This window comes from Nymphalis io, chromosome 11 (assembly GCF_905147045.1).
Source record: "Nymphalis io chromosome 11, ilAglIoxx1.1, whole genome shotgun sequence".
Lineage (NCBI taxonomy): Eukaryota > Metazoa > Arthropoda > Insecta > Lepidoptera > Nymphalidae > Nymphalis > Nymphalis io.
The window spans coordinates 6499793-6520646 of record NC_065898.1 but is presented as its reverse complement, the minus strand read 5'-3'; the positions used below and the strand labels follow the sequence as shown (position 1 = coordinate 6520646).

At 30.1% G+C, this 20854-nt stretch overlaps 5 protein-coding genes across 5 annotated transcripts in view; 4 read left to right on the top strand and 1 right to left on the bottom strand.

The window, feature by feature from the left end:
- The first annotated feature begins 404 nt into the window (after positions 1-404).
- LOC126771536 (NAD-dependent protein deacetylase Sir2B-like) lies at positions 405-3373 on the top strand. Its single transcript, XM_050491440.1, has 4 exons — positions 405-519; positions 924-1865; positions 2339-2475; positions 2932-3373. The coding sequence occupies exons 1-4, from the start codon at positions 480-482 to the stop codon at positions 2986-2988; spliced, it is 1176 nt and encodes a 391-aa protein (XP_050347397.1). The 5' UTR covers positions 405-479; the 3' UTR covers positions 2989-3373.
- Positions 3374-6947: 3574 nt separating this feature from the next.
- On the top strand, positions 6948-9129 carry LOC126771547 (cytochrome c). The gene is made up of 4 exons (XM_050491457.1): positions 6948-7111; positions 7634-7712; positions 8094-8202; positions 8581-9129. Exons 2-4 carry the CDS (start codon positions 7641-7643, stop codon positions 8724-8726), a joined length of 327 nt encoding a protein of 108 aa, XP_050347414.1. The 5' UTR covers positions 6948-7111; positions 7634-7640; the 3' UTR covers positions 8727-9129.
- Positions 9130-11023: 1894 nt separating this feature from the next.
- LOC126771528 (cytochrome b5 reductase 4) overlaps positions 11024-20854 on the top strand; it is a 104615-nt gene continuing 94784 nt past the window's right edge. The window contains exon 1 of the mRNA XM_050491429.1: positions 11024-11463. The gene's annotated coding sequence lies outside the window, so the exon portion shown is untranslated. The remainder of the gene's footprint in view (positions 11464-20854) is intronic.
- On the top strand, positions 11487-12440 carry LOC126771544 (sentrin-specific protease 8). The gene is made up of 2 exons (XM_050491453.1): positions 11487-12056; positions 12170-12440. Exons 1-2 carry the CDS (start codon positions 11624-11626, stop codon positions 12373-12375), a joined length of 639 nt encoding a protein of 212 aa, XP_050347410.1. The 5' UTR covers positions 11487-11623; the 3' UTR covers positions 12376-12440.
- On the bottom strand, positions 13303-19521 carry LOC126771532 (fatty-acid amide hydrolase 2). The gene is made up of 6 exons (XM_050491437.1): positions 19154-19521; positions 16912-17131; positions 15216-15348; positions 14846-14970; positions 14574-14708; positions 13303-14363 (listed from the first exon to the last, which is right to left on the bottom strand). The coding sequence occupies exons 1-6, from the start codon at positions 19352-19354 to the stop codon at positions 13588-13590; spliced, it is 1590 nt and encodes a 529-aa protein (XP_050347394.1). The 5' UTR covers positions 19355-19521; the 3' UTR covers positions 13303-13587.

Here is a 20854-nt window from a genome sequence, read left to right as displayed (position 1 = left end):
GCTTGCTGACAGCTGTCGCTAACAAGCGATTGAAATGGGATACACAGCAACTTTTTGCTACTCAAACTAGTTCTGATATTAGAAATTTTAGTTGAAGCCATTCGCAATATATATACAGCATGTACTTATATTTTTGTACAAGACTCAGTTCCTTGGAAAGCAAATCACATGCATAAATATTTACCCATACCCCATTCTTTACGTAGAGTATATAATCTTTTTTATGCAAATGTGGAATAACAGTTTATTTAAAATAATACCCGAAGCAAGACGCAGTTAAAAGGAAACACTTCGAAACAATAAAAAGCACTTATGTGAAACGTCTATTGTTTCCATCAAATATTTTCCATCAAGCGCGATTACAATAGGCTTACAGAATTGAAATAAAATACTAAATCATTATTTTCTTATCATATCAAGCAAAGTTTAATTTGACATTGCACGTTTTTCTGATCAGTATTCATATTATTTTTATTGCAATGTTAATATTATTTATATATGTTTCGTCAATATCATTTGGTTAGTACTTTCAAATATATACAATATAGTATAGTAAATAGTAACAGCCTGTGAATGTCCCACTGCTGGGCTAACGCCTTTCTTGAGAAGACGGTTTGGAGCTTATTCTACCACGCTGTTCCAATGCGGATTGGGGGAATACACATGTGCCAGAATTTCGGTGAAACTTGCAGGTTTCCTCAAGATGTTTTCCTTCACCTTCAAGCACGAGATGAATTATATACAAAAATTAAGCACATGAAATTTCAGTGGTGCTTGCCCGGGTTTGAACCTACGATCATCGGTTAAGATGCGTTCTAACCACTAGGCCATCTCTGCATTTTTGGAATATAATATAATAATTTTATATATATGTGTAGTAGTACTATCATTGTAAAATTATACTTACTGAAATTTATTTTTAGGTCATTTTCAAATGATTAAGTACCAAGATATAATTCCATTATACAATAAGAATATGTCAAATTCAGAACAAATGTCAAGTCGGTCTCGAGACAGCCAAAAGAAGACTGAATTGCAACTCTATGACAGCCGTCAAGATGCAGCTACTACAAAGACGATAGATAATTTAAAAGATTTTTTTTCAATATATAGGAGGAAAAATTGCTTAACAGATAAAACTGTGTATGAAGAACCACACAATAAAGAACTCAATAATTATATGAAAAATAAAAAAATGAGAAACGAATTCATATTTCAAAATCAGAAAAAGGAAGTTCAATTTGAAACACCAATAGTAAGAAATAATTTTGATAACCCCAACTCGTATAATCATTTCCAATTAAGTTCTTATTTAAGAGATGACATAGATCGTTCAGGTCAATCTGTTGATTCCTATGATGGAACAAATTTTGATGATATTAAGTCGACCAGGAGATTTGCACATAATATTTTTAACCAAAACATTACATCAGACGAAATAAAAACTAGTAAGGATCATAGTTTACTTCCTGGCAAGTCACAAACACAATCAGAAGAAAATCAACGAAAATATTCTTCTTCTGATATAATCAACTCAAATGGCAAAGAAATTGAAATAAATAACTATAACGATATACCCTACGATGATGATGAGGATAATGATGACGAAGATGAATATAGATCAAGTTCCAAAAAATTAGAAAAACTAAATAATGATATCGCAAATCAATTTGGAGATCCGACAAAAGGATTGGGTATTTCCGAAATGACAAAATCTCGTATTATGATTATGAAGCATCCACGAGTATGCTACGCGTGTAGTAGTACTTTTGATCTATCATGCTGGACTCCTAATAGAATAACATCAGTAAAGTACTGTCATGAAGGTCATACTTCATGTTTAACAAAGGTTTTTAAGGATAAAGGTAAAAAATATAATAAAAATTTGTTATATTCATATAAATAAATATATTATATTAATATAAACTAATATAGTTTTAGGTTTGGTTTTGTATAATATAATATATTTATATAAGTAAGTTTGTATTTGTATTATTTGGCACAGTAAACAGAAGTTTTTGTGATTTATTTCGATGACTTTTATATGTATGTTAGGAAACTGACACAGAACCGATTTCTATCATTAGTATCCCAGTAATAAATTCTGAATTATTATTATGTGATTTTACATTATTATCATCTAACTTAAATCACTCGCTTAGCACTAATGTATTCGCAGACGGAAAATACTTGCCAATGTCATTAAACATTTTTGCCGGTATTGTGCATAATTTAATATATATTATGCTTACCACCTTTGATCTCATGGTTGCAAGCAAAAATCAATACTCAAACATGAACATAAGCATCTAATAATGTAGTTATTTTTAATTTTCAGAAGTTAGTTACATTATACGCGATTGCGGCAGTACCTGTGTTCCCTCAAGAAGCCTCGAATATAAAATAAAATACGACTATTGCACCATCTGCCATACTGATTTATGTAACAACGATGGTGTTTCTACCAAGGTTGAAGTAATAATTATAATTATATTCATATTAATTCATTTTATATTTTCATTTTAATAATAAAATTACCTGTATCAAAAATACAAAAATATATAAATTATTATATGAAACTCTATTTTCTAGATTTTGCAAATTAAATTCACATTAGAGTAATATGAGTCAATAGTGATTTGTGCTACTGTGTTCTAGTATGTGATGTGAATGAGACATCATATAACAGATCCAAGACCCAAAAGTTTTAAGCTCAATTAACAATATAAAAACTGGCTTATGCTTTTTAGAATATCAATGTTGAATACATTTTATAGCTCACTTTTCTGCATTAAATATACGAGGGTGCCGATTGGCGGAAGTCAGCGGCTTCATGATTATTATATTTAATTGGATCTGTCATCACTATATTCATTCACTCTTTAGTTATAATATGATGTATTTCTATTACATTTGGTTAAACATTTACAGCGATTTATAGAACGTGAAAGAATTATTAAAACTACATTATTATTAAATATCTGTTAAAGAAAGAGTTAACGCCGCAACAGATTCATGACGACATATTGACTTTGCTATAGAAAGGCTGCAAGTACACGTTCCGGATTTTGACCGCAGCCGTAACGTAGCCAGATCGTAATAACGTGTATTCTCATAATTATCGTGTCGCAATAGCAACGCAGCCGTCTGAAGCTCCGAGTAAGCCACAAAATTCATGCATTTAATAGTAAGCCATAGATCACGGTGCTGTACGGCAATATAATCGTAACTATATAGAAGTTTGTTTTTTACAATAAATAAAAATATTGTTTGGTTAATTTTAACATAAGTGATGTTACAAAATATATAAGCACATAGTAGCAAAAACTGAAGACAATAGATAAACGATTGTAAATAAAGTGAAATAATTTTATACAGTTAGTTTTCATTTTAACAAACTTGCACATGAAAAGATGTAGATTTACGGACATATCAGATAAAAAATATATTTTATCATCACTCCTTAACCGTGTGATAAATTAATTTAATAAATAAATAAATATGAAAGTAAATTCCAAATAGGTTAACCCACCAAATTTATTGCAAATGACATGGGGCTCCCGCCTTTATTCACGCTTACTTTCCCATTTCCGAGACAGAGCAGATTCAATTGCTGTCTACTCCTTGATATAGTTTAGTTCTCATCTACATGATCCTTTAGCGGGCTGTGTTATCGGTTATAAATTATTTTTTTATTTCTTTGGAAATGTTAAAAAAAGACAAAATTCTAATACTCTTGGCTTAAATGTTATCATTGTTTTACGGCATTTTTTTCTTGTTTATATAACTTTGTTTTATGTTCATAATAATTTGGATAAATCGAAAACAAAGATTCAAGCCAGGCGTAATCTATTAATGTCAAATGTCAAAATTACAGCAAAAGCTAAACAGATTCACTGGTGGTAGAGCTTTGTGTAACTAACTTACCCACTCATCAGATATTCTACCGCAAAACAGCAGTACTTGGTATTGTTGTGTTCCGGATTGAAGGGTGAGTGAGCCAGTGTAATTACAGGCACAAGGGACATAACAACTTAGTTCCCAAGGTTGGTGGCGCATTGGTGATGTAAGCGATGGTTAACATTTCTTACAATGCCAATGTCTATGGGCGTTGATGACCACTTACCATCAGGTGGCCCATATGCTCGTCCGCCTTCCTATTCTACAAAAAAAAAAAAAACAATTTTTAATAAGTAGATAGATTACTGACATATAGTTACATTAGGCCAGTATTAAGGGATTAATGAGCCATGACTGAGGTCCTTTATCTTGAGTTATGATGACAATAGATTATCCAGTTCCTTTTGTTAGTCTTCCTCTACATACAAGAACATCCTACAATTATGAAAACAATGGAAACTTTGCTTTGGTATAACAATACATAAATTGAATAGTACGTATTAAGTCCTAAGAAAAGTCTTTTAAAACTGTGTGAGTATAAAAACAAGTTTATTTATTTTTTAATCACAAATTTTAAATATTAGGTAAAATATTTTTTTTCAAATACATTTTAAGTATTAATAGATATATATTTATGTAAGTACGTTAATTGTATTTTATTTTGTTGAGAATATTCATAGCTTCGTCAAAATAAAGAAACATGAGAATGTCTCAAATAAATTCCATAGTTTTACGTTCCAATGCACAACGCCGGCGGCGTGAGGTTTTCAGTATTCGAATGTTACTTAACACTTATTCAAAAGTATGGTATAAAATATAGAAGAATACCTTCTTAAGCTAAGAAAAAACTTTTGCAAGTGCCATAAAAGAGGTATAGATTAAAATATACAGAGCATTTTAAAATATTCTTTAAAGCCCACTTTTTTGATACTGTTGAAGTATATTTTATAAGAGATAAACAACTCTTCAAAAATTTGTAATTTGAGTAAGGTAAAAATAGCTTAAATTAATAAAAAAAAATCCCGACGATGATACTTTGATACACTTAAAAATAGGAAAGCAATTCCTAACCGGATTTTTAAAAATATAAAATCATTTAAAATTATTCAGGCCGCCTTACATGCACTTGAATATATTAAAACAGTCAGCCGCTCACAATTTGTTTCTGCTATTTCGTCATATATCGTATACAATGAAGGATTTTGCCGCTCGCTTTTATTTCTGTACAACCCACTACTTTTTTGTGAAAAAACTTATTACAATACTTTTAAATTAGTGAACATAATTAAAGTTTCGAACAGTAAAAAATTAACATATGTGTTGTTTGTAAGTTAATATTATAACTTCTAAATATATATTGTGGTAAGTTTAGTAGTGAAGTATCAATAGAGTTTTGCCCACTCATTGTGGGCTTCAATAAATTCATTGATTCATCATTCATTTGATTCGATTCGTAGCGATATCTATCGCCTTTCTATAACTGTATATCGGAAGGGACATAAGACCATCCCGTGGTTGGTGACGCTCTAACTGTGCGTTATACTTCGTGCAATGCCAACGTCTACAATCGAACTTACTATTGGGTGTCCCACCCTGCTACCAGGTGGTCGCCGCCATCCCAGAATTGACAAAATACATAATAATAATACTAATTTCCCATCTTTCCTTTATATATGTGCGTTATACGATAGGTCGCCTATATATATAATAAGGTCGCCTGGGAAATCAAGCAGTTCAACCTTTCGCTTTCGGTACAATATTCTATAAAAAAATACAAAATTAAAATCTGTCGCAATATTTCTAACAGTAAATTGTATACTTTTATAAGAAAGACAAGAATTGTATGTATATTATTGGTTGGATTATATAGGCTCATTTTCATACCTTACACCTTCGCCCCGCCCCCTAACACAAGGGCAAAACCATGGGCGAAAACTATTTTAAAATATAAAAGGGATTACTGACAATAATTAAACTAGTTTATGATCGGCAAAGCTACACAAAATATAAAAATAATTTCCGATTTAAAGATTCTTCTTCTTTGTTTTTGTCGTCGACTAAAATATTTTATTTTTTATCAATAAGCGAACGATATGATGAGGATATATATATAATGATATGATGACGATATACATTGTGCACTCATTAAACATAACTATGTTCATTAAATACTGAAAAAACAGGTGTTACATACAGGTCAATATTACTTTATGAACAAGTACTGCCATCTATACCAATTTGTATGAACGTGCAGTTTGAAACTAAACGTCATGTCCGATTCAACAATTCTGAACTCCGCTAGGAAAAAGTGTTCTATGATTCTGAAGCTCCAAGATTGTCAATTAGATGACGTACTTTTTTTAAATATCCTGTTGGAAGTTAAAACATACTTCATTTTTATTCATATTATGAGAGGTAATAATAAAAGTGAATTTATCAATGGTGGTGAATTTACTAAGTACATTTAAGGGATGCCTTTGACACAATCATTTAACGATTTAGTGACGAGGATGTTGCGACATCGTGTAACAACGTTTCACAATGCACATTCTAAAAGTTCACGCCACAACATTATAACGCGCCATTTTATACGACGATACAACGATACATTAATTATGGCAATTAACACAGCATGATATGGACAACGTCCTAGTATGATATTATAAGTTAAGAAAAAGTCAGTCGGCGTATAAATAAACTCAAATTATATGACACTCATCTAGAAATTAATAAATAAAAAATCTTAATATTAACGGTTTAACGAATGTGTACGTTTATTTTATGTGTATTAGCTAGCAAAATCCAAGGAAGGTAAATAAATCCAAAATCCACATAAAATACAGAAATTTCTTTTTATCAATCATGATGAGTAGTGTATTCATAATTATATTTAATAGATTTAAATATATATAATTGATATCAGCATGTTTATGTTTTCATGTGTAAAAGTGTAAATGAATGTATTGAAATTCAATGTTGCCCTATCAAATATGGTTTAACTTTCTGAACACAATACGCAGCTGTCAGCTAATAAATCGGCAAAACTCGTGTTTCGTTCGTTAATCGTTAGGTACGTAGTCGACTATCGTTCGAAACAAATCAGTCGTGTGATTTTTTTGCGTTAAACGAGTTGTGCAGACGGAGTGCAGACGTCTTTTGGCTGCCAAAAAATCGAACTTTGGTCTTTATTAAAATTATTTAGTTGAAACAAGTAAGTAAATTTGTAATCTAAAATTTATTAAATATTCGATTCGATTATAAGCAGCTTATACTTATGACTCAACCCTTCACCGCCCTTACAAATACTAACTTATAACAAATTCGGCCTTTACCATTTCCAGAATACTTTATAATTATTATAAAATATTTAAAGCAACCTTCCCAGTAAATTGCCGAAGGATTCAAATTTTTCTCTTAATATTACATAAATTGCACATGCTTACGTAATGGTGTCATTATCATGCTTGGCAATTCCCGGATGACATTGATCCCTTTGTAGTGACCTGATTTCTCAGAACACTTAGTTCATGGTCTGATTCTTTTTCGCCACTTTTTTTTCTTTTAAGCTTCGCTTTGTGAGTAAGAATTCTACTATAAATATTTCCCGCTTTTTATTAACAACCTCCAATATTACATGTTGCATAATTAAAATATTTGATTAGACAAATTTGTTTTATAAAACACATTACTGTATATTATATTTTTCTAATAATCTAATTTATTATTTTTATAGAAACACCATGGGTGTCCCTGCTGGTAATGCTGAAAATGGAAAGAAAATCTTTGTGCAGAGGTGTGCACAATGCCACACCGTAAGTACCTTTTAATTTAATTTATCAATAATAAACCAAAGTATGATTTCTACATTTTCTATTAATGACAATGGATTTTAACCAAATATATACTGTTGAAAGAAATGTCTTACATATACATATTGTTGAAATTAGACTTCTTGAATTCTTTGTATGATAAAGACATGTGTAACTAAAAAGATTCTTAACCCTTTTAATTGAATAAAGATTACTATCGCTTATAAATGTTTCAAACACAAGACATTTTAGTGGAAATGAAAAATGTCAAAGCACTTTTTTCTATTTTGCTTAAAATTTTATATAAATTTATTGCTTGCTCATGATTTTTTTTGAAAACAACTAATTTAATTTTATTAAATATTCTATATTTTAAATTATCAGGTTGAAGCTGGAGGTAAACACAAAGTAGGTCCTAACCTTCATGGCTTCTTTGGACGCAAAACTGGTCAAGCTCCTGGTTTCTCATACTCAGAGGCCAACAAAGCTAAAGGTATTTTATTTACACTACTGTCTTAAGTTATAAATTATTCCAAGTTTATGTATATATAAATTATATAATTTGTTTAACTAAATTTTAATTATAAAATTAAGTTTTTTTTTAACACTTATATAGTCAGATAGATTCTAAATTATCAATTAGATAAGATTTAATGCTTTCAAATGCCACGGTCTAGTATAATGGACTGATAAACTATATAATGTAATCATTTTCATATATCGGAAGTTACATAATAATATAGTTGATATAATCTGAAACACAGTACAAATTTATAATAAACATTTCAGTTAACTATTAAATGTTCTACCACCAGTATTTATATCATGTAGATAATATTTTATTGAATTAAATTAAATATTTTTATTATAGGTATTACCTGGGGAGATGATACACTTTTCGAGTACTTGGAAAATCCCAAGAAGTACATCCCCGGCACTAAAATGGTCTTCGCTGGATTGAAGAAAGCTAATGAACGTGCAGATCTAATTGCTTACCTAAAGCAAGCAACTAAGTAATTTTAATGACCTTAGGAAAACTTGAAATAAGAGGAATATTCCATTATATGGAAAATGCTTCTTATTTGTTAGCGCAATCAGTATCACCATTATTTAATATATTTATTTTGAGTTAACAAAAGTTGTGAAGTTGTTACTCATATTCATAATCTTCATAGTTGTACGATTGTGTGTTGTATTTAATGTAAATGTTATAAATGTATGACAAAACTTTTTTTGCTGAGCATAACAATGTTGTGAGTGGTTTTTAATGTTATTAAATTAATAATAGACATCCCTATTAGCTTTTCATTTGTAGATGTGTTACCCAAACTAATTTCAAATAGAATATAATATCAATGTTACCAATACCTAGATGTAAATAATTTTAGACAAATTGAATAAATTATTTTTTTTTGTTTTACCATTATTTTAATTTATCGATTAACCTTTAGTAATTATTTATTTCCATTAGGTTTATTATTTAAACATTTTAGGTCCTTTTATTGTATACAAGTTATTTTAATCGCATATAAAAATATTTATTTTCTTAACTATTTTAAAATAAAAAAAATCAGGAAAATTTATCAAGGTCAGAGTGATTAAGGCACACTTATCATTTTTATTTATTCGGATTTCCTTTAATACGTATATATTCTGCATAGATAGGTACTTCACTGTAAGCAAAAGTTATATAGCAACAATTAAATATCAGCGGTTTTACAGTTTATGCTACTAAAATATGTACTTTAACTTTGCCACGTGCAATGATGTAATACTTGTTAAACTTTTGCACGTGACTAAAATTAAATTACATGTTTTCATAGTACTAAGCTAATATATTACATAACCCATCCTTAATTAATTTCTCTGAATTAAACATTCACCGTTGGAATATAACAAAGTTATTATAAACTCTGCATTGGAAGTCTAGTATTGTCGATTTTCTATACATAGATACCAAGGCCAATATTCAAGGTGAAGGCTAACATTTTATCGTTAAACACCGATAATACTGATTATGTTGTACAAAGTTTTAATAGATATTTATTATTGTACTTTAATATTGTTAGTTCTTACTGTTATATTAGAGAATATGAACGATAAAATCATCATCAATAATGTTTTACGATACGATGTTGGCCTTTACCTTGGATATGAGTCTCGCTCTCCTAATCTCTGTGTATAAAATATATATAAATTGTATAAAGGTACAATATTTATATATCGGTATCAAAGCCAATATCCATATTATGTATATATATTCGGATAAACGCCAATATCGTTGTAAATGTAAAATGGTGGTAGGGCTTTGTTCAAGCTCGTCTGGGTAGGTACCACCCACTTATCAAATATTCTACCGCAAAACAGCAATACTTGATATTGTTGTGTTCCGGTTTGAAGGGTGAGTGAGCCAGTGTAATTACAGGCACAAGGGACATAAAATCTTAGTTCCCAAGGTTGGTGGCGCATTGGCTATAAGCGATGGTTGACATTTCTTACAATGCCAATGTCTAAGGGCGTTTGGTGACCACTTACCATCAGGTGGCCCATATGCTCGTCCACCTTCCTATTCTATAAAATAAAAATGAAAGCGTAACAGTCAGACAGAGTACCTTTCTCATTTATAATATTAATATAGAACATATATGTTAGGTTAGTTTCGATTATAGAAATGTAAAAAAATATTTTCAACAAATTATAAACGCAGTGTAATTTTCCAACCAAGGTTGTAGAAAGGATAATTTCACAATTTCAATTTATTTTAACAAGGACGATCGAATTTCGGTTATGGAAGCCAAACTCAAAGATACCTCTAAGTCCGAGTTCACCAAATTCGCAGTATTATTGTGCATAAGTCAAGACGGACACCAGACAGAACATTTTTACCTGTGCTTTTACTCTCTGAGTAAAAGTGTTCTGTGGACAACACAGTGGTTGACTACCATAAACATATAGACATCTATTGTATCTACAATGTTTATCAAATTTAAATTAATTTATTGATTGCTAGCGCTGATTTAAAAGGTGATTTAACAAAAATCAAGGACTCTGGAAACAGTAAATAAAAGGGTAACTACCCTTATATGATGGACATTTTACTTAATTGTAAATTTAAATTATAAAAACAAGTAACCTCAAATAAAATTGATTACAATTATTATTAAAAAACTGGTCACTGACAGTATAATTTATAATATGATTAAACAGGATCAGAATAAACTATTTACTGTGTCTACTTATGTACGCAATACAAACTGCTCTGACGCATATAAAATATAAATGACAACAGAGATGTTCATTTTAACAGTATTTAATAACCAGATAATTTAAATGGAAATTATATTAAATAGTGAAAAGGGTTAATTAAAACACAACAGTATAACAATAACTTTTTAAGTTAATTTATAATGCCAAAAACTTAGTAACTGATTATGTACTCAATGCTTGCAACATTGTCAATTGCCATTTATCTTTTGAGTTGTGGTGTCAGTAAGTCAGTACTTAGTATTAGTAATCAGTTGTCAAATAAAAATTGACAGCATTAAATATGTATTCGGATTTAAAAGTGGATTTTGGTCTTTTTTTAATTTTATAAATATTTTTTTAAAATGATTATGGTTGGTTTTTGATGATACTAAATGGAGCGATTAAAAGTTGTTTGATTTCGTTATATTGGTGGTAGTTAATTTTAACGTTTATGTTTCTTTGCTTAAAGAAAGATTATTTTTAATGGTTTTAACATCATTGTAAAAAGGTGAGTTCATATTTACGTTTAATAAGGCGTGCGACACATATTTCTAACAACAAAATATGTTCATTTATCTCTTTATTAGCAGATGACAAGGTGACGAGAACTTGTTTACCTAAACCCAAATTAATTTGAACATTTTTTAAAAATAAGTCTTACAAAAAATATGGCAAAATCATCAGTTGTTTTAAGTTTTCATGAAATATTATTACACGAATCTGACGTTGAACTACTTGGTGGTCCACATTGGTTAAATGATACAGTAATATCATTTTATTTTGAATACTTAGAAAAAGTGTTGTTTAAAAATGCTAGTGAAATCTTATTTGTTTCACCTGAAGTGACACAATGTATAAAAATGGTTCAAGCCACTGAAATAGGTGTTTTCCTAGAACCCTTAGACATTGATACTAAGAAGTTTGTATTCTTTGCCCTCAATGATAACAATTCACCTGAAAAGGCAGGAGGGTCACACTGGAGCCTTCTTGTTTTCTCTAAAACTGAAAATTGTTTTTATCACCTTGATTCATCATCTGGAAGCAATCATGATGTGGCATGGGATTTTGCAAGTCATTTGATGTCTTATTTGGGTAAAGGAGGTAAGATTCTTGACATATTATTATATACAAAGAAATTTTATTTATTTCTGCTATATTTATTGACCTAAGAAAACATTGTTGTAATGTAATAACAAAGTTGATTTATATTTCAGGTGCAATTAATTTTGTGGATAAGGAATGCCTCCAACAAAACAATGGATATGACTGTGGTGTGCATGTAATTTGCAATACTGAGAGACTAGCAAATCACGCTCAAAGCCATCAGGAAATTAACTCATGTGATATGTCTGTTAAAATAAATCCTAACATAAAGAGAAAAGAAATTCTTGGAATTATTCATAACTTATCAAAACCCTAATGTAATGTAATTTTTAATTATTTTGTATACTAAAGATTATAAGTCTATTAAAATGTTTTTGATTACACACTTAATTTGGAATCTTTATAACTTTTCTATCTTCGGACAGTTAGTTCCCTCATTTGTTTAACATGAAGTATGAGAGTATCCTTTAAAAAATTATTACTACTATTATCATAATAAAGATTTTATAAGATATATGTAGAGCCGAGATGGCCCAGTGGTAAGAATAATATACCGATGATCGTAGGTTCAAACCAGGCAAGCACCACTAAATTTTCATGTGCTTAATTTGTGATTATAATTAATCTCGTGCTATACGGTGAAGGAAAACATCGTGAGGAAACCTGCATCTATCTAATTTCACTAAAATTCTGCCACAAGTGTATTCCATCAACCCACATTGGAACAGTGTGGTGGAATAAGCTCCATACCTTCTCTTCAAAAATGGAGGGGAGGCTCTAGCCCAGCAGTGGGACATTCCCAGGCTGTAACTGTGATTGGCCTATCAAGTAGCAATATTGTATTGTGTGATACAATATTTGGTGGAATTGTAAATATAACACACACATTGTCTATTTTATAATATCCTTAAAAAACTGAATAAATCAAACTATATGCTTCTTCTCAAAACAATGAAAACAAGTGCAATGAAATGCTACTAGGTGACAAAGATAATTAATGCAATTATGTGACCAAGCTATTCCATGTGAATTACCACCAAAAAGTTTTAACATATACTTTACTTATTGTTCAAACATTATTTTAAATCAAGTTCCTAACCTTTAACTATGACCTCAAATAAGTAAACTAACAATGAAAATAAATATAAGCAATTAATAGTAAAAAAAAAAAGTTTTTATCACATTGTAATGAACTAAGATCATTTACTAAAATTAATTTATTTAAAAGTTTATACAAAATAGTAAAATATGTCTATTAAAATTATTATTGATGTTTTTATTTTGATTTGATTAATTTGCATTTTAATCTGGACTGGTTAAACCTAAACACCACAAATAGGATGTGGCGTGTTTTGTATATAATAAATTCTTAACTGTTTTATATAAAGTGAATAACAAATACTTTGTTTTGTTTTTTTTTGTATCATGAATAATGTTACAGTTATATTTGGTTTTAAATGATTTACAAAAACCTACCCAAACAGACATAATTTGTATATAAGAAAATGTATTTTATTTAAAGTGTTTCTTAATTACTTTGTGGTTCTCTCCACCCTCCAAATGCTTTTTCTAATTCCTCAGCGACAGCCAGACACAGTCTGTCATTGTTGTGGTTTGCAATTACTTGTATTCCAATCGGAAGCCCTTCACTGTTGAGACCTAAAGGAATAGTAGTGGCGGGGAAGCCAAGGCTGTTTATTATTGCTGTGTATATGAAATTCATAGGTCTCATCAATGGTTGATTGTGGTATGGCGCAGGTGTTGGATGAGTGGGATATATAAATATACCATCATCCCCTAACATTTCTTTAAAAATGTCCTCCAAATTGTCACGTACCCTTCTATAGTATTTATATTTTTCACTTTCCAGATCCACTACCTCATAATCCACCAAAGCTGTAAATAGCCCTATCAAAGTGTTCCCTGATAAGCCTAACAAACTTTTTATTAATTCTCGGAATATTGAACAGTAAGTGTAATCTTTTATAATATATGATCCAAATGGTATGTCACTTTTCATAGTAGCAAACCAAATTGGAGAAGATCTTTCAAGCAGTTTAATTTTTTTCTCTTCACTTACAATTTTATGTTTTATTTGAAAATATTCAACGACTTTTTCTATCGCAGTGATAATTTCTGGATCAACTTTGCTTGCCATTGGAGCATTATTGCTAAACTGATGAAAGATCTTTATTTTTCCTACATCAACAGGCTTATCTAAGTTAAGTTGCTTGCTGTTTTCTCCCGATATTATTTTGAGGATAGGTTTTAAATCAACAGCATATTTTGTCATTGGTCCTATACCTGCAATTTCAAAAAAAATATTTAAATGTAGTAAAAACTTACATTTTTTATTGTAGATATGTATATGTATTAATTCAAATGTTGGTATTCTTAATCTAAATATAATGTTTTTTAGTAAAGATAATATGTAATAGTAAAAAACGCCTATACTTGGGAAACATTTGTAGACAGTTTGTTGAAAATTAATTATTGTTAATTCTTTAAACTTACATAAAAAGTCGTCTTGCATTTCTGTAGCTGAAGTTGGGTATTGCCCATGGTTGGAAACTGCTTTTCTTGTGGGCTTATGTCCAAATATTCCATTAAAATAAGCGGGCATACGAATAGAACCTCCGATGTCAGAACCTATGTAAAATAACATTTCAAGTAAGGTTTATTCATAATTTTCATGAACGACGGATTACTTATTCACAATTTTCATGAATTTAAAACCAAAATATTGATTGCTTAAAACCAAGATTTGTAGGGTAATGAAGAAGTACCTATTCCAAAGCAACTGCCCGCAGCAGCTTGGATGCATCCTTCACCGCCTGACGACCCGCCAACAATTCTTGTAGTATTGTATGGATTATTCGTTCTGCCATGTATGTTATTATAGGTTTCCCACCTAGTCAAAAACAAAAAATATCGGTAAATATATCACGCAAACGAGGTCAAGTGAATTGATATTTTTTATGTTATAGGTAGGCGGACAGGCAAATGGGCCTCCTGATGTTTACTAAGTATTGCTGTTTAACGGTAGAATAGTGGCTTTTAATTTAATAAGAGTTTGATGAATAATTAAATTAATGCGTAATAGGGTATTACTATCGGTTTAAAAAATTTTCATGTTATTGTATAGTTATAACATACCACATACAAAGTTCTGGAACATTGGTCAAGCCAATAATGATGGCACCATTTTGTCTTAACAGCTTAATTACTTCGGCATCTTCTTCAGCTATATAGTCCTTCCTTAAAACTACTCCTGCGGATTGATGAAGATCTAAAAGGTGTAACATAATTTTAGATTGTTCAGGAAAATGTAACTAAGGTCAGTTATAGCTAACGTTATTATTATAGCGCGATAATTGTAGCCTTTTCTGTTACCTTGTATCTACAATTATAACTTCTCATAACGAGTTTGTTTATAGCATTATTACCACAAGGATTCAAACTATCGACATATTTTTTGTATTTTATTTCTTTAACATACAATAAATAAGTCGCTATGTATTTATTTTTTTGGCGTTTATCTACGCCAGTCTAGCAAAATATTCTGCCATTTTCAAGTATAATAGAGCTGACACATTAGGTGCAGTAATCACAAATACAAATTCCACTGTTCAGAAGTTTTGAAGATGTTTCAAATTTTTTTTTTTATAGAAAAGGAAGGCGGACGAGCATATGGGCCACCTGATGGTAAGTGGTCACCAACGCTCTTAGACATTGGCATTGTAAGAAATGTCAACCATCGCTTACATATCCAATGCGCCACCAACCTTGGGAACTAAGATTTTATGTCCCTTGTGCCTGTAATTACACTGGCTCACTCACCCTTCAAACCGGAACACAACAATATCAAGTATTGCTGTTTTGCGGTAGAATATCTGATGAGTGGGTGGTACCTACCCAGACGAGCTTGCACAAAGCCCTACCACCAGTAAATTACTTAATAATCAATGTTACATTACATTATAATTAATAATTCGAAATATTTTTATGCAATGAATCTCATTGCTCCGCTCTTTATGGTCGTAGCAGAAGTTATGTAATCATATCACATTCCTCAACAGTATATGTAACAAAAAAAAAAAAAAATATACATTCGGATTGATAGTAAAGTATAAGATTAACGTTTCACGCATTCAGAACTAAAAACTTTCCATTCATTTAATATTATAATAGGACAAAACACTTATAGTTATTATATATTAAATGTTTACCTCAACTCGTAATCATTGCGTGTCCCTGTAAATGATTCAGCACTATCATCTCCAGGTATTTGTAAATTGTAATGAGCTGACTCATAAGGAATTTCTTATAAAAATAATTGCGTGTGTCGTCATTTTACTCAATTTCGGTTAATCATATTGAAGTTGATACATATTATTGACTTTTAGTTAAAATACTGCAGTACAGTAATATATACTATTAATCTATTATTACAACTATATAAGTAATACAGGGGCAAAAGTAAGCGAGAACATGTGTGTATGTTTGCGTGCGTGCGTGCGTATTTTTAGGTAAAAAACATTCGGGCCATAATTATTATGCATTTTTAAAATTTATTTCTTATCTGTCTCTGCTCTTATCGCACAAATAGTTTATCAACTAGATTAAAGTTACATTTTATAAACTCAGTCAGCTGGTTGTTCATATTCTAGGTCAGGACTTAATATGATAAAGTTTAAGGCTAAGAAATCATAAGGTTATGTATTCAATAAGTTTAACCTTCTGGCAGGTGCCTACAAACTACATGTTTTTATCTAATTGTTGATGATTATACACGCGAACGTCTTTAGCCGGCCCATAAAAAACAAATAAATTATACACATGCGCATAATACCTTTGACAGCAACGCAATCTTTTGTTGTAAATGGAACACCCAAAAAGGGCTTCTCTTGTAACAACTGTTCGACAGTCTTAGTACCGCTTCCTATAATTTCATCAGCTTTCTTTGCTTCTTGTAATGCTAAATCAAAGCGATTTTCTACAAAGCAATTTAATATGGGATTTATATCTTTTATTCTGCGTATACAAGCTTCAACAACATCGACGCTGGTTATCTGAAAAAGAAATAAACAAACTATAAGTTTAACTAAGTAAACATAAGTATAATGAATTTCATTTTTAATTTAGTTAATTAATATGATCATAGTAAGTACGTATTTTAATCATTCATTTAACAAATGGTTAATTAAACGATGAGTGGGTTACATTTTCTACGGGATTAAATTATAATGTTACTAGTGATGAAAATAGAATCGAATTTATATATGCGTATAACATAACCACATGTATATAAAACCACAATTACTATAAGAGAAAATAAAATAATACTAAGTGAAATTATTTGTCGTATAGGTAAATAAAAGTATGTATATTTTTTTAAATAAGTAATCGAACAAGCAAATGGGCCACCTGATGGTAAGTGGTCACCACCGCCCATAGACATTGGCATTCAAAGAAATGTTAACCATCGTTTACATCGCCAATGCGCCACCAACCTTGGTAACTAAGATGTTGATTCCCTTGTGCCTGTAATTACACTGGCTCACCCTTAAAAACCGGAACACAACGATACCAAGTAGTGCTGTTTTGCGGTAGAATATCTGATGACTGGGTGGGTTTGTAGTGCATAATACAGCAAAACAATTATCAACTCGCATGCAATTTATAAATCTAAGGTTTGTTTACCTTTACTCCTATTTCGATTGGAATAGGGTATAGGAGCATGCGTCTTAAGGTCTTTGGATCAATGTTTAATGATAATGCTTTTATAACACGCAATGTTTTTATACATATTTAATTTTGACAATAAATAAAACAAAAGGCTACTTGATAACATGTGTGCAGTCTAGTGAGTCATACTTTTTTTTCATGTTGGTGTTTTAGTATATTAAAGTATGGGTTATTTTTATGTCATTTAAAGTTATAAATAGATATTAGTACTTCGCTGTTATCGTAAATTTTTATGATAATAATAGTAGTATAAAAGGATATTGTTTACAAAAACAATTACAAACAGACTTCACTTATTTGCTTGCGTGTACTTCTCATTTTTAATTCACTAATAACTTATTTTTAAGTTATTTTATAAGAACAGGACTTTAGTTTTCCACCAGATAAAATTTTTCTTCTATATTTTTAAATACAAACGGTTGATATGTAATCGTTAAAGACAGAGCTTTGCGTAACTTAAAAATATATCAGGCAAATTGAGAGATGAGAACTAATGGGCGCAATATGGGTTTTACCAATTACCGGCTATATACGTACTTTCCGAGACTCTGGACTTTAAACATTGCCAGCTTCCAAACTTAGTCCTTATTGAGAAAATGTATATACAGATAAACCTAATAACTTTTTAATAGCCGACCTAGAATTTGAACGACACTACAGAATTGGCTTATTGACTAAAAAAAATATTATTGCAAAATACCTCCTTAATAAATCTAAATAAATAGAGTAAATAATAGCTTTTGATGTTAAGGATAACAATATACTCTTGGTATTATTATGATTTAATAATAATGAAGGAAACCTTAATATAAATTTGTATGCTATTCATACCATTTACTTATATAAAAAATATAATTAAAGATTACCAAAGCGTTTCAATTTACGTCCATACAAATATTATGGACCACTGTATATTTATCACTATACTATATTTATTATCATTAATTATAATAACATAAAAATATTTTAAGAATATATAAAACAGTAGTGCTTGTGAAGTACATACATATACGAGGGTGCGTCAATTTCCAGTATTATAAAATTAATATAGAGATTATAATATATAAAATAAATGTTACTGAGTATATATATGAATTTAACTGTATTGATCATACATCATAACATAAAGTATATACTTTATAGGATTCATATCCTGAAATGACAAGTATTATATGATAAGACAATTATATAAATAGTCTTCGGTTATTATAAAAAATACACATTTTAACAAACTATTGATAAGGAAATCTGCTGTGAAATACATTTAATCATTGATCGTGTTATCTGGAATGAGTAATTTTATTATCATAGAGTTAAAATAATGAAACTTTGTGTGATTCACAAACCTGCTTGGTCCTTATTTTTCTCGCGACATCTACAGCCGGTTGCTTAAGAATGTCATCTGTTATCGGCGGTAACTTCTTTCCTTTTGTCCCATAGTATAATTTGAAGAAAAAACTTGTAACCAAATCTAATATCGCACGTAATGAACTCAACAATCGTAATTTGAATCGGATTGGTCTACATTTTATTTCAGTAACAGACATTTTAGCTATTGATAAGCTATACTTGTTTACAGACACTAAATAACGTAATAACTTGATTACTTTGTTCAATTTGACACAGTGTTGCTTCGTAAATGACTCTTATTACACTAATCACGGTGTGCTACAAAGCGACACAACCGTTTCCTCCACGGTTGATATTCGACTTAAACTGAATATACTGCGAATACGTATTATAAAGTCATAATACGGAGCGCGGTTTCAAATATTGGTACGTAATAGTATCGCTATCTCTTTCTGACACACTTCAAATGCCCGACGAAGCATCATTCGTCATCGCGTAAAGCGCTATTCAGACGCTCCCGCCTACACCTTTCTTGTTTGCGCTTAATAAATAAATAGCCTTTAAATGATTTGACTCCATATCAATATCAATTTATCGACCAGTATATCATTTCTTAAATTTTTACTTGTTTTTTAGCCATGTTAGTAAAATAATCAATAGCCAGTATTGTCCAAGGGCATTTATGAGTATACACATCTTGTGTTTATATTTTTTCCATTACCGGCTTAAGATAAATTATGCGCTGTACTTTGCAATTTCCTGTTCATATTTTATGTAACACGTTGGAAAACTGCTGTTAACAAAGATTACTGATTTGAGATATTTAACTTCTGTGTTTGCCGGTGGTCTGTCGCCGTTCTGTCGCTAAATAAAATATGTACTTTATATTATGTACTTGGGTGAATATTAATGAAATTAACATTTATTTTTACATAACATGAACAGATTCGTCACATCGTTTTGTAAGTAAATTAAATAAGTAATTTGAAAAAAAAGGGTACTCTCTTTGCGGGATATTTTTTAAATAAAATCTTAGAATTTTTATAAATAATTTTATACCTTAAGAATTATTCCACTATGAAATCGATTTATATATCAAATTGTATCAAAATCTGAATATGAATCTAGCTGTCCGAACGTGATTAAACAATAAACATAGATGTTTATTATACATTATGTATATAATACACAAATTTTCCCGTTTATAATATCAACTTAATATTCGTAAGATTTATATTAGGTTTATCTTGTTTGGTAATGCTCTTTATCGTCATAGTCTCTACAAATAAAACATCGCAATGTAGTTATTTATTATACTTAGATTTTTTCGTGATATAGCTATAGTGCCTGTAGCTTAATCCAATGGCAGGATTAAAATCAAATAAACAACTTCGACATTGAATTGACATGACGTCATTTCTCTAGATCTAAAATAATCTATGATGCCATTATCATTATGAATTTTTGCAAAAATGGTATTTCGAATATTAACGAAATAGTTATCGGAACTTTGTAAGTAAGTAAGTAGTTAAGGCGTGTAAAAACATAATGTTTCATATGAAATTATTTGAGTTAGGTACCATAATTTGTTAACTAGATTAAAATTGATTCATAATTTATAGTTATAAGATTTGTGAATTGTGAATCTTAACCCTCTTAAACTTAAACCGATTCCAAGTTCGAACTCGGGTGATACA

Bases quoted from the DNA above. Each gene is read 5' to 3' on its own strand.
- LOC126771532 (XM_050491437.1), bottom strand. From the start codon at position 19,354: ATGTCTGTTACTGAAATAAAATGTAGACCAATCCGATTCAAATTACGA. The intron at 17,132-19,153 runs GTTTGTGAATCA...TTTCTTTTTCAG, and splicing joins GAAAAATAAGGACCAAGCAG to ATAACCAGCGTCGATGTTGT. The intron at 14,364-14,573 runs GTAAGTTTAAAG...TTGAAATTGCAG, and splicing joins AATGCAAGACGACTTTTTAT to GTATAGGACCAATGACAAAA.
- LOC126771536 (XM_050491440.1), top strand. From the start codon at position 480: ATGTTAATATTATTTATATATGTTTCGTCAATATCATTTG. The intron at 520-923 runs GTTAGTACTTTC...ATTTATTTTTAG, and splicing joins TGTTTCGTCAATATCATTTG to GTCATTTTCAAATGATTAAG. The intron at 1,866-2,338 runs GTAAAAAATATA...TTTAATTTTCAG, and splicing joins AAAGGTTTTTAAGGATAAAG to AAGTTAGTTACATTATACGC.
- LOC126771544 (XM_050491453.1), top strand. From the start codon at position 11,624: ATGGCAAAATCATCAGTTGTTTTAAGTTTTCATGAAATATTATTACAC. The intron at 12,057-12,169 runs GTAAGATTCTTG...TTTATATTTCAG, and splicing joins GTCTTATTTGGGTAAAGGAG to GTGCAATTAATTTTGTGGAT.
- LOC126771547 (XM_050491457.1), top strand. From the start codon at position 7,641: ATGGGTGTCCCTGCTGGTAATGCTGAAAATGGAAAGAAAATCTTTGTG. The intron at 7,713-8,093 runs GTAAGTACCTTT...TTAAATTATCAG, and splicing joins GGTGTGCACAATGCCACACC to GTTGAAGCTGGAGGTAAACA. The intron at 8,203-8,580 runs GTATTTTATTTA...TTTTTATTATAG, and splicing joins AGAGGCCAACAAAGCTAAAG to GTATTACCTGGGGAGATGAT.